This window comes from Triticum urartu, chromosome 1 (genome assembly GCF_003073215.2).
Source record: "Triticum urartu cultivar G1812 chromosome 1, Tu2.1, whole genome shotgun sequence".
NCBI lineage: Eukaryota > Viridiplantae > Streptophyta > Magnoliopsida > Poales > Poaceae > Triticum > Triticum urartu.
The window spans coordinates 540,787,902-540,799,357 of NC_053022.1; the positions used below are offsets into that span (position 1 = coordinate 540,787,902).

Consider the following 11,456-nt stretch of genomic DNA (forward strand, 5'->3'; position numbering starts at 1 on the left):
ATTAATGAATCTTCCCCCTTAATCCTTATCCACCAAAGCAGGTCCAATGCCTACTGACGCCCGCTTTCCTTGACCCACTGACCCCCCGTGGACCGCCCAGCGCCCCAGGGCCCGGCCCCCGGCCGCCCGATCATGATCCCACGGCCCTGCGCTAACCCCGACGGGTCGACGACCTCTTCTCCCTATTTGTACATCGGACCGGCCTCTGCTCTCGTCCCTCCCGAATAACCAACTACTGCCTCCCCCCGCTCGCCGCACCTACCCTACCGCGAGCGTCAGAGCCGCACGAGCGCCGCGGCCAAAGAGAGCTTGCTTGCTTGGCCCGCTCCGATGGCCCGCGACGGCGCGTCGGCGGAGCGGCGCCGGGTGGCGCTGCGGGTGCTGCTCGCGCGCGTCGAGGGGTCCTCGTCCTCCTCCTCTCCCCCGCCGCGGGGGCCCGGGGAGGAGGCGCGGCGGGGCAAGCAGCAGTGGCTCGCGCTGCGCCTGCGCGACCTCGGCTGCGCGTCCGCCGCCGCGTCCCGGGCCCACGCGCCCGTCGCCGCCTCGGCCTCCGTGCGCCCGGCCCCGGACGCGTTGGAGGAGGGGGAGGAGCAAGAGGAGGAGGAGGAGTGGCGCGGGGCCCGGCAGCAGCGGCGGCGGAGGCGGAGGGAGAGGAGGGGCGCGAGGGGCGCTGGCACGGCCGGAGGGGTCGCCGGGGACGTGTGGTGCACCTGCACCCCGGGGATTCCCTTCGCCGCCGAGGCGTCCTCGGTCGACTGCGTCGTCGCGCGCCACCACCACACGGCTGTCCCGGGCCGCCGCGGGGACGGGGAGAGGCGACACAGGGAGGTTTGTGCCGGCTTCTCCTTGCTCCTGGTTGATTTTCAGATGTGGAGATAGCTAGTTTGTGTAGCTGAAACTTTGAACGAATTCAAGTCCAACTGAATCTCCATCTCGTTCTGTCGAATTGACTTCTGATTTCCTGATGCCAGAGGACCGCCGAGCAGCGGGCGCGCAGGGTCACCATGCGGGAGCACATATCCTCCTCCTTCATGGACTCGCCGCCGCGCTTCCACATGCCCTTCCACGACGCCGACCTCCTGCATTCAGGCCGCCACCGCCACGCCCACCCCTACGACAGGACCGACCAAGAGGTACACTCCAACACCTGCTCCATTCCACGCACCATTTCATTCCCCCCACCCCGTGAACCACACCGACAAAACCTCACCTCACAGCACTTCCATCCAGCATTCATTTCATCATTGTTGGTACACGATAGGTCGGTCCTCCACATTCCGCAAGAATCATTCTGATTGGGTAAATCTCATAGCATCCATCGTAGGTGGTTTCAGACTATCAGGGGGTCCGTGCTCAATCTTATACTACTCTACTAGCAGCCATCATATGTTGTAGCCCATGGTCCATGCTGATTTGGCATTTTTGTTCGGATGCCATGTACTCACTCACATGGTACCACCACACAAAACGATCCTCACACGTTCTATTATACTGGAGTGGTTGGTTGCAGCTCTAGGATTGGTACAGTATGGTAGTTTATCACCCCTAGCTGGTAGTAGTTATGTTTATACGACACGCAACGCAACGCAGGCACGCGGCAGATTGGATGGAGGCACATGAGAGCAGGTGATGGTGGTAGATATGTTAGGTGCAGAGGCAGAGAGCCCTTTGAGTGTAGATGCAGATTTCCCTTTCCTTTCCCTGCTGTGTTTACACACACAGATGATGAATCATTGTGCTGGGCTGAACTGAACAAGCATGTTGCTGATTCTTTTGGTTAACTAGTTGCCATGTTGCTGGGGTGGATGGTTGGTTCGTTGTTTAATGTGATATTTTAGAATGGGGTGAGCGCGATGAAGGATTTGAATGCCTGAGCAAGGATAATAAGAATCTGACCTCCTTCAAGTGGACTTTAGGATATGAACTGGCATGTTTGTGAGTCAAAAGGCGGCATTCGGTGGCAGTTTTGACTTTGGGTTCTGCACTTAAGATAATACCTAGTTGCTCTTGATCAGAGAACTGTACTATTTTTTGCTAGTTTCCTGCTCATGGAGCACAATGCTGCTGTGCCACTTTAGTGCTGATCAGTTCTGAAGTTGTTTTTCATCTGTTCTACACTAGTTGTTGGCATCAGGTCATTATTTGATAGGTTGTTCCAGTTCACTACTGTCAGTCACCCACAAGCTCTTTAGATCCCTTGAGTACTTCTGCTAATGGATATATGTGGCATGCACTTTGAACCCATGTTATTTGTTACTACTATATAACATTCAGTATTATCCTTTACAACATTCAGATAATGATGTTTCGAACGAGACTACTGTTGGGAAGAATGGGCATGTATGATCAATATCAGGATTGGCGCCTTGACGTTGATAACATGAATTACGAGGTACCCCCCCTTCTGCTGCCCATCATCTGCAACAGATTTAAGATTGCACACCACTGTCTTTACTTAATAAAGAACATTGTTGCATCATTTGACAGGAGCTACTCGCACTCGAGGACAGGATCGGCTATGTAAGCACAGGGCTGCGCGAAGACGAGATCGTTCGCGGCCTTAGGGTGGGCAAACACCTGGCATTCGACCGCAAGCATTTCTCAACAGAGACGGAGCGGAGCTGCAGCATTTGTCAAGTATGTCGACGTACTTGCTCCTTTCGATTCAGTCCCCATGTCACATCGGCATCGGCTCTTCACAAGTTAACATGAACTTACAAACCATTGCAATTTTTCAGGAAGAGTTTGAAGCGAGTGAGGAGATAGGGAGGCTGAGCTGCGGCCACGGCTACCATGTGCACTGCATCAAGCAGTGGCTCTCCCGGAAGAACGCCTGCCCACTTTGCAAGACCGCCGTCTCAAAACCATGAGATAGATCATACGTAGATCCATACGCCGCCCAGTTTCTTTTTCTCTGGTATAATACATGTATTCATATCGTATCTGAAAGGTGTTTGTTCTTGTGCGTAGTTGTACTTGTACAGGCCCCTCTACCGCTCTGCATATGCACATTGTTGTTGTAAAAAAGATACACAGGCACACATGCATATAGAAATGATATTGTCCGCGTCGTCTTGAATTGCGTCTCAGTCATGGCCTCGTGCATTTCCCGCCGACGAGCTTCAGATAGCTTCTTATGGCGAGCGTCTGCGCCCGCGGGTGCCGTGCCAAAGGTGACGGCGGCGGCGATGGCGTCCTCCTTCTTGATGTCGCCGCCGACGAGCCTTTCACCATCGCGGCTCGCCTCGACGTGTGCGCGCGCTGCAGGCCGTCATGCGGCCTCCGCTGCCCCGCCGCGCTCTCATCGTCCACGGCCTGTAATTCAAGCCCGAGCTCCCTCTCGATCGCCTCGGCCCGCATGATCATCTCCTTCTCGCCGGCCCGCCGCGCCTCCACCCACGCCTCGGCCGCCGCCACCTTCTTGTCGGCGACCGCGCGGACCACCTCGGCGCGGCCGGTCAGGTACTCGTACTCGAACCTCGGGAGCGTCACGTTCCCGGACCTCCGCGGCGCCATGGACGCCCTCTCCATCGCCGCACCCTCCACGGCGGCCCTCAGCCTCTCCGTCGCCGCGGCCTCCGACGCCCTCGCCGCCTCCAGCTCCCTGATCGAGCCCCTGATCGTCTGCTCGGCGGCGGCGATCTCGGCGTCCACGCTGTCCGCGTCGTCCTGGACGCACTGGCCCTCCTGCTCCATCAGCGCCTTCTCCTTCTCCGCCGCCTCGGTCTCCTCCTCCAGCTGCCGCAGCGTCGCCTCCAGGTCCGCGAGGATCTCGCCGGCCATCTCGTCGGCCGCCGTGACGGCGCCCAGCCGGCACTTGGCGTCGCGCAGCGCGGCCACCAGCTGCCGCACCTGCGCGCCGGCCTTCTTCTCCTGCTCCTCCAGCCGGCCGATCTCCTCGGCGAGCCGCGCCGCTTCCGTGCGCGTGCGCTCCATGGACGCCGTGAACTGGAGGCTCTCTCCCTTGGCGGACTCGAGCTCCGCCCGCGCCATGTCCAGCTTGGCCTCCGCCGCCTGCAGCGACGGCGAGCTGTCGTGCCCCTCGTCGGTGATCTCCGAGTCCGAGGAGTGGCCGAAGCCGTGGCGGAGCCGTCTGTCGTCGGAGCTCGCCGCGGTGAGCCACGCCTCGAGCTCGCTCGACACGCTCTGGCGGCCCATGATCGCACCTCTCTGCAGCCCCATGGTCGGCGGCGTCCACCTCGTCACCTCCTCCTCTGTCTCCCTGGTAGACGACCGGCCGGCTCCGGTGAGCTCAAAGGCGACGCGCACCTCCTTCGCTTCGTGGTCGGCATCCGGTCGTTCCTTCGCGCCGTGGGCGACGATCGAACCAGGGCTCCTCGTCGCCGTGGACGACGCGTCCTCCTCGGCCACGGCCATGCCGCCCTTGGCCCCCCTCGCGGCCTTCACCTCGCGCTGCAGCTCCCGCAGCTCCCTCTTGACGCGGTCCAGCTCCCGCATCACCTCGGCGTACGTCGCGCCGCCGCTAGACTCCAGCGGCCGAGCACCACCGCCGGGCGCCTCGACGACGACGTTCGCGCGCGGTCCTTTGAGGAGCTCCGACGTGCGAGACCCCTGCCGCTCCAGCTGCTTCTTGGCCACGACCGCCGGCGGCTCAAGCTCCGCGGCAGCGACGGGGCGCGCCCTCTCCTTGTCCGGCCCGTGCGACCCCGCCGCCTTGGCGTCGGCCTGCTCCACCAGCTGCTCCAGCGTCTTGCCCGCGAACAGCTCAGGACCCACCCGCGCCTTCTCCTTCTCCCTCTCCGGCGTGGCGGGCGGACGCCGGTGCGGCAGCCTGTCAGTGCCGGACCCGGACCTCGCCACCTGCTTGACATCATACGACACATTCTGCAGTCACCACGGTCGACGTCAGTACACCAAGAACGGCAAAGACAAAGCCTCTAAGGGCAACTCTGTCTACCTTGACGACCTTGGGCAGGGTGGCTCGCCGCCGGGGCTTGCCGCGGCGGCGCACGTCGATGCTCTGGCTCTGGCTCTGGCCGAAGATGCTCATGCCGTCGCCCACCGACACCGACTCGTTGCCGCCGTAGCCCCGCGCCGTTCGGATCCTCGCGCCCTCCATTGCCGCTATAGTTTCCTTGAACGAATGGATTCCAGGTTAAATACGTTCTTGCTGGTGCGTGGTGACAAACCGAGGCATGGCAACTCCAAGCCTTCCTTCGCGCCAGCTCGCCACAGCCTCACTCCTGAAAGCGGCGTGAATGTGATTGGCCGGGGTTTGTCTCCAGCGGGGGGGGGGGGGGGGGGGTGGGGGGTTTCTCGTGGAGTCAGACGACAGTGTGCAGCTGCGGTGATTTTTTACATGAAAATGATGCTATTTTACATTGGTGACAGCGTCTAAACATGGAGTTTTCGATGGTCCGGAAGAACATGGGAGTTCTCTGCTCTTCCTGGTCCAATGACATCAGGTGGAGAGAACTAGATTGCGTTTGGAAATGAAGCAGCTTGGGACAAATTAGTAATCTGTCGTAGTTCACAAAGATTTCGTGAGGTGTGAATTGAATTGGCAAATTCGCATCTCGGTCGAAGAGTTTCGTATGGCTTTTCAGTTTGGCATACCGTTTAAAATTTCAAGTGACAGTGAATCTATGTTGCCAGACAGACCAGAGTACTTTCCAATGCGGAAAAGACCAATATGCTACCAAATTATTATGCTTCATCGCATAAGAAATTGAACAAGCTTCGGAGAAAAACATGTCATGCCTCCAAATGTTAATTGCGTTGGTCGCTAAATTTAGCTGCGTCGATAGAGTTCTCCAGCTGACTGCTGAGCAAGATACAATGATGCCCTGCACAAGCAACAATATTTCCTCTTCCTCCATGTGTTCATACATCATATCTTCTAGAATGCACACTCCAAGTTGGTTCTAAAATACAGAATTGAACTTAGGTGTGGACAGGCGATGAAGGACAAAACCAGGGCCATTGGCAGCTATGCTCCCAGTAATCTATTGTATACAGCAGGTTAAGACAAGCGGTGAAAAATCAAATGCATCAGATGATCAGATTGCACTGTGGGCTGAAGCTACAACAATGAACACCAAAAATAATGTACAAAGGAGGTCAAAGGAAATACGGGACCGCACTTCTCGGCCCTCGCATTTGGTTGTTCTCGTCCGTCTCTGTGAAGATCTTGACATCTCGTTCCTGCCAACGGAGTTATAAGGGTCGATAAAATTATGAAAATACAAAAGGTGGCATAATCAGTCCCCACAAAAAATGACATAACAAATCTCCTTTTTTAAGATAATAACTGAAAAACATGGTATGCATAAAACGCAGGAGTATCAGGTACTGCAACATTAGGGAATTGAATGGAGATTGTTGTAATTATTATGCTGTCTACTTCTCTTTATCAAGGAAAGATAGAAGGCACCAGTTCATTTGTTACCAACCAAGCCACATTCGCCTGTTTATTGGTAAGTCTACAGCTTGGAAGCTGGGATGGTATGTTCCTTCTCAGAATCTCAGGTCATATTAACTTGCTTACTCTGGGCTAACTTCTTTTCAAGACTCTTATTACTGTTAGTTTGTTAATATCAAGAGTGCACAGAAATACAGGAGCGACTTCATCAATCATAACAGGAACTGTTGCAACTTGCGCTGCAATGCTACTATGTAACAAGGATCAAAACAGCCTGAAAATCAAATCGCAGCTTCTGTTCTCTATCTGGATATGCCATCAGGAGCTCCGGAGTTCATACACAAAACAGTGAAATTATCACTATATACCTCACCGATAGACTCAAGAAGGTTTCCAATGGAACCTATCAAAGCCTGAGTAGGAACGATTTCTTGAAAGTTTTGAAGCCAATAAAGCATGTCTAGCAAATTATCGCAGGCGAAGACAGCAGTAGGCATAACGTACATAAAACACAATTGAAGAACTAAGTCTGGTAGTGATGATGGTGTGACCTACCATAGTTTCGCTGAAGCTTAGTATAGAAGCAACATTCCCACATCTGTAACAATAATTAGGTGCAGACCACACCTGGAAAAAGTACACAAATAAACAGTGAGCATCTGGAACTACATGCAAGTTCTCGGACAATTCGACATGTGTAAATGGAGAGCTTACAGTTACAAGACCCTTGTCTGGGAACATGTACTTTAGGCCTTCCTGGACTAGTTGATGAGCCCGACAAACTAACTCAAGATTGTTAACATGGTTAAACTGCATCAGAGCAACAAGCATCAGTAAAAACCTTATATGGAGACAACCTGAAATGAAAAGAGCAATATGCCATACCTCGGTTGTCACCCGTGATCCAAAAAGCCAACCTGCTCCACGGGGACTAACACCCCATGTCTCTATCTCCTCTGGGTCACTCCACATCAGATCACAAAAAGGTCCTTCATGGGGAATTTCGCAGTTGCGATCAATTGTCCGCATCTGGACACAACAAATACATTTGAAATTACTCATGAGATTTCCAATTTGGTTTGGTATTTCACTGGGCACTGTCTTAAACAATCCAGTCTACTCAAAGGGACATTGGATTGAGCTAATTGAATACATGAAGTTCACAAATTAATTTGACACATGAAATGTGGATAACTATATCTTAAATTATGATTTCACCACAGCAGAGTAAATGAAAGCATCATTTCAGGAATATGAGCCAAAAGTGAATAGAATGACTAACCTGATCAACTGTACGTATATCAGGTGAAAGGCCACCATGAACACAGAGGACCTAAATATTTCAGTATGTCACTAAGTATGACTTAGCATCATGTGAACCTAGGACTTAACATGTTTACTCAAAGTAACTTACTGTGCCATTAATGATCGCCGAAAGAGTAAGGTAGTCAAAAACATCAGTGCAATACCTCCATGCATTCGCATTCCCATACTTCCTCTGACACTCGTCATAAAAACCATAAACCTAAAAAAAGATAGAAACCTTAGGATACACACATGACAGATTGGTTTAGTTGCAGATAGTATTGGTTAACCAGCATAAAGCTTCAAAGCAAATAGAATAAGAGAGATTCTAGTTCCAGTTAGAAAGGAAGCATGTGACACAAACTAAAAATTGAGAAAAGAAATAGCATTTGAATATTACAAAAGGATTGTACCTGCGTCAACTGTCTGCTTTCATGGTTTCCACGCAGAAGGGTTATGTGGCCAGGATACCTAATGATAATCATGAAACTAAATAAATTGAAAAATAAATTTGTCGTGATACCAATCTATTTGAAAGCAAGTCCTCTTTTTGTTTTGGAATTGAAATAACTCTTCGAGTGCAAAGAAAATAAACTGGGTTCGAACAGAAATATTCAATGTTAGCCATTGTCCAATATGGATTCAGCAAGTATGTTAATCCTGAGAAATTTTATTAAGCATGAAGCAATGGTTCCATTCTACAGCAAAGGAGTATCAAGTATAGCCCCCTGAACTTTCTAACTTCCCTTAGGCCTTGTTTGGATACACAGTTTTACCAGTACTAGTTTTCCATAGACTCGCATAACCGCCTAACAAACTAAAACCATGTTTGGGCTTTCCACCAAAAACATGGATAAGCAGGATTTGGTTTCCACAAAACCAGGAATCTGCGTTTTGTGAAAAACTACTAATAGTTGTTTTTGAGAAAACACGATCGTAGAAACCCACCGCAACTGATTTTTTCCAGTTCCACTTCTTTCGCAACAAATCCATTAGCACTGATTTTACAGTCATCAGGAGCTTGGATGGCCGGCGTGCATGCAAATTGACCCTGAGCATCAGCTCTCTACCGTCGGCCTGTACGTCGATGGAAGCGGATGTCGCCGCCCGTGCGGGGCGAGTGGAAGCGTTCACTGCCGTGCGCGTGCCGTGTTGGCGAGGGGAAGTAGCCACCGCCGTGCGCGTACGCCGGAGTCGTCATTAAGAAGCGGTCGATGCCGTCGTCCGCGCGCGACGAGTCGTCGAGGGAAAGCGGCTGCTGCCGTGCGCTCACGGCCAGTCCCCAGATGAAAGACGTTGCCGTCGTCCGCAACCAGCAGCTGAGCTTACCAAACATAGTTTTCTATAAACCGGTTATTCACAAAATAGTAGATAAAACTGGTTTTCCTAGAAATTAGCTGAAAACGCATTTTCTATATTCTTATCGCTAATCTCCATTATCCAAACAACCACTTAGGTAGAAACAACCCTCCTAGCAACGTTACATATGAACTCCCATGTGCTGAATCAGTAACTACAGCATACTACTGAATTTGACAGCAAGCTAAAACACCACTAGAATTTTACAAAGGTGCTGTTTGGGAAAAGGAGCAAATTAAACAGCACATCATAAAGTATGTTAATGAGACTCAAGTAGCATACATGATATCCCTAAATGTGCAGAGCAAGTACAGTCATTCAATTGCTCAAGCAGACATTCAATGCCATACCTAGCTTTTAGAAGCAGAAGAATGGTGAAGACCTCAAGGCTGTTGAACCCGCGGTCCACGAAGTCGCCCTGCAAGTCAACACAAACTCAGTTCTTGAATCAGCGGGAAGGCCAATCCAGCCTAAGACACCAAACCGACAGCAGGGCCAGAGACCATGAATATGTAGTTGGTGTCCGGGACATGGCCCCCGGTGGCGAAGAGCTTCATGAGGTCGTGGAACTGGCCGTGGATGTCGCCGCACACCGTCACGGGGCTGTTGACCGGCTGCACGTTCGACTCCTCGATGAGGATCTCCTTCACCTGAAATGATTTCATCACACACACACAAGAGCATCAGCCACTCTGCTCAGCTCACTGAACAGCAGCGTAGAGCCGCACCACTGGCCAGGCGGCGGCGCCGGACAGTAGCGAAACGCCGGAGGGGAAGCCGGCGGGGTTGGGGCACCGGAAGGGGGGAGAGGGACTGTACGTATTCGCAGAGGGACTGGAGCTCGTGCTCGGCGAGGTGCTGCCCCTCCTTGACCTTGACGATCCACAGATCCAAATCCATCTCGCCCGAGCGCTGGAATCCCCCGGCTACGGCCTCCCGTTCCTCACCGCTAGGGTTTCGGCGGATTGGGGATTGGATTTTGGTGGGAGCGACGATTTTGTTTTCGATCCAATCAAAGGAGGCGGCGAGAGAGGGGAAGGGAATGGGCTCGAGGACGAGGAGCATGAATTTTCAATTCCCCTTTAGTTTTGGAATTTTTTTAAGCCTTGTAATCTTGGATAGGGATTTTCCCGTTGGCCCCACGTGTCAGGCCAGTCACTTCCTTCTTCATTTTTGCTTTTTCTTCAAATACCCATGTGATGTGATGAATTTCCTTTCAAAAAATATGTTTCAAACATGTGGTCCTGGTCCATAGTCTTGGGGATTGAACGCGAGGCAAATACATCAATGATGAGGATGAAGACGAAACATATGAGGAGGGAGGGTAGAGAATGAGGGCAGGAAGAAGGGTTGGCCAACAATCTAGATGGTTTATGGTAACCGATGATGGCCGGACATCGAGGAGGTGGTGTGTGTCAATGGATGAGCAAAGCAAAGAGAAAGGCCATGTAGAATGTGTAGATGAGGTGGTAGTAGCAAAAAAAAGGGTGTATAGCACACCCTAAGCCTGTGGCGCGACAAATTGTTGTGTAACTAGTGGCTGGGGCGCGTCCTTGGTGCGCCTCCTCTATGGTACTGTGCGTACTAATCTTGCTGGAGCATTTGGTGCAGCGCAAATGAGTGCCAATTGTTAAAAGAGAATACATGGAGTAGAAACTGCAGCAGCACAATACTAACTCATAAAGCACGCATGTCAATCTTAACAGAGAGGTGACCGTCTTACAAGATGGATGACTGATCATAGAGCATGTCGATCTATTGAAATCAAACTCTAACATCCTCTAAAAGGTATCACAGAGCATGGCGATCAGTTGAAATCAAACTGTACCATCCTCTAAAAGGTGGGCGATCACCAAAAGAGAGACATAGTTCACTAGATAATCAGAGCACAGGCATATTAAGTCTTAGAGAGAAACTAAATACATAGTTCATTGGGTCATCAGAGCACAGGCATATTAAGTCTTAAGAGAAAAACTAAAGACCATACATGGATCATATGTATAGGCGATAGCTGCGGCTGACGGTGGTGTGTCTAGAGACAGTGCACATGAGAGAGAGGCGGCGCCCTTGCTTGTGCTTGAAAAGGAAGGTGCAGATGTCACCTTGCTGAATGTTCGGGTGGTGGCGAAATTATGATTAGTTCGTCGTGATGGTGGCCCTCTTGTTAGTTCCAAGCATGAAGCGATCGTCGTGATGGTGGTCCATCTTCAAGCTTGACTGGTAGGGTATCATCGTCTCGGTGCATGTACTCCTTCAAATTGTTCTCAGCGTATTCCACCTGAAAGTAGTACCGTTGACAAGAGACAAGAGGGAAAAGAAGTGAGGGCATGACAAAACACAATATCATGCCACCATTAGTCTTCTTCCTAGCGATTCAATCTAGCATCCTAAAGGTTTGCAAAGGAATGTT

The 11,456-nt window shown here is 51.7% G+C and overlaps 3 protein-coding genes across 3 annotated transcripts; 1 reads left to right on the plus strand and 2 right to left on the minus strand.

The window, feature by feature from the left end:
* Positions 1–206: 206 nt before the first annotated feature.
* On the plus strand, positions 207–3,079 carry LOC125527912. Its single transcript, XM_048692416.1, has 5 exons — positions 207–828; positions 972–1,133; positions 2,297–2,392; positions 2,488–2,637; positions 2,739–3,079. Exons 1-5 carry the CDS (start codon positions 331–333, stop codon positions 2,868–2,870), a joined length of 1,038 nt encoding a protein of 345 aa, XP_048548373.1. The 5' UTR covers positions 207–330; the 3' UTR covers positions 2,871–3,079.
* Position 3,080: 1 nt separating this feature from the next.
* On the minus strand, positions 3,081–5,227 carry LOC125527900 (protein PLASTID MOVEMENT IMPAIRED 2-like). Its single transcript, XM_048692408.1, has 2 exons — positions 4,919–5,227; positions 3,081–4,845 (listed from the first exon to the last, which is right to left on the minus strand). The coding sequence occupies exons 1-2, from the start codon at positions 5,078–5,080 to the stop codon at positions 3,091–3,093; spliced, it is 1,917 nt and encodes a 638-aa protein (XP_048548365.1). The 5' UTR covers positions 5,081–5,227; the 3' UTR covers positions 3,081–3,090.
* Positions 5,228–5,808: 581 nt separating this feature from the next.
* Positions 5,809–10,140, minus strand: LOC125527920 (phytochrome-associated serine/threonine-protein phosphatase-like). Its single transcript, XM_048692424.1, has 10 exons — positions 9,866–10,140; positions 9,550–9,696; positions 9,397–9,464; positions 8,101–8,158; positions 7,797–7,907; positions 7,665–7,715; positions 7,268–7,411; positions 7,097–7,192; positions 6,938–7,009; positions 5,809–6,165 (listed from the first exon to the last, which is right to left on the minus strand). The coding sequence occupies exons 1-10, from the start codon at positions 10,109–10,111 to the stop codon at positions 6,082–6,084; spliced, it is 1,077 nt and encodes a 358-aa protein (XP_048548381.1). The 5' UTR covers positions 10,112–10,140; the 3' UTR covers positions 5,809–6,081.
* Between the last annotated feature and the right edge of the window lie 1,316 nt (positions 10,141–11,456).

Coding starts and splice junctions, on each gene's coding strand:
- LOC125527900 (XM_048692408.1), bottom strand. CDS start 5,080: ATGGAGGGCGCGAGGATCCGAACGGCGCGGGGCTACGGCGGCAACGAG. Junction 4,846..4,918: donor CCCTGCCCAAGGTCGTCAAG/GTAGACAGAGTT, acceptor TGGTGACTGCAG/AATGTGTCGTATGATGTCAA.
- LOC125527920 (XM_048692424.1), bottom strand. CDS start 10,111: ATGCTCCTCGTCCTCGAGCCCATTCCCTTCCCCTCTCTCGCCGCCTCC. Junction 7,412..7,664: donor ATATACGTACAGTTGATCAG/GTTAGTCATTCT, acceptor TGTTGTGTCCAG/ATGCGGACAATTGATCGCAA. Junction 6,166..6,937: donor TAAGCTTCAGCGAAACTATG/GTAGGTCACACC, acceptor CTCCGTTGGCAG/GAACGAGATGTCAAGATCTT.
- LOC125527912 (XM_048692416.1), top strand. CDS start 331: ATGGCCCGCGACGGCGCGTCGGCGGAGCGGCGCCGGGTGGCGCTGCGG. Junction 829..971: donor GGGAGAGGCGACACAGGGAG/GTTTGTGCCGGC, acceptor TCCTGATGCCAG/AGGACCGCCGAGCAGCGGGC. Junction 1,134..2,296: donor ACGACAGGACCGACCAAGAG/GTACACTCCAAC, acceptor TACAACATTCAG/ATAATGATGTTTCGAACGAG.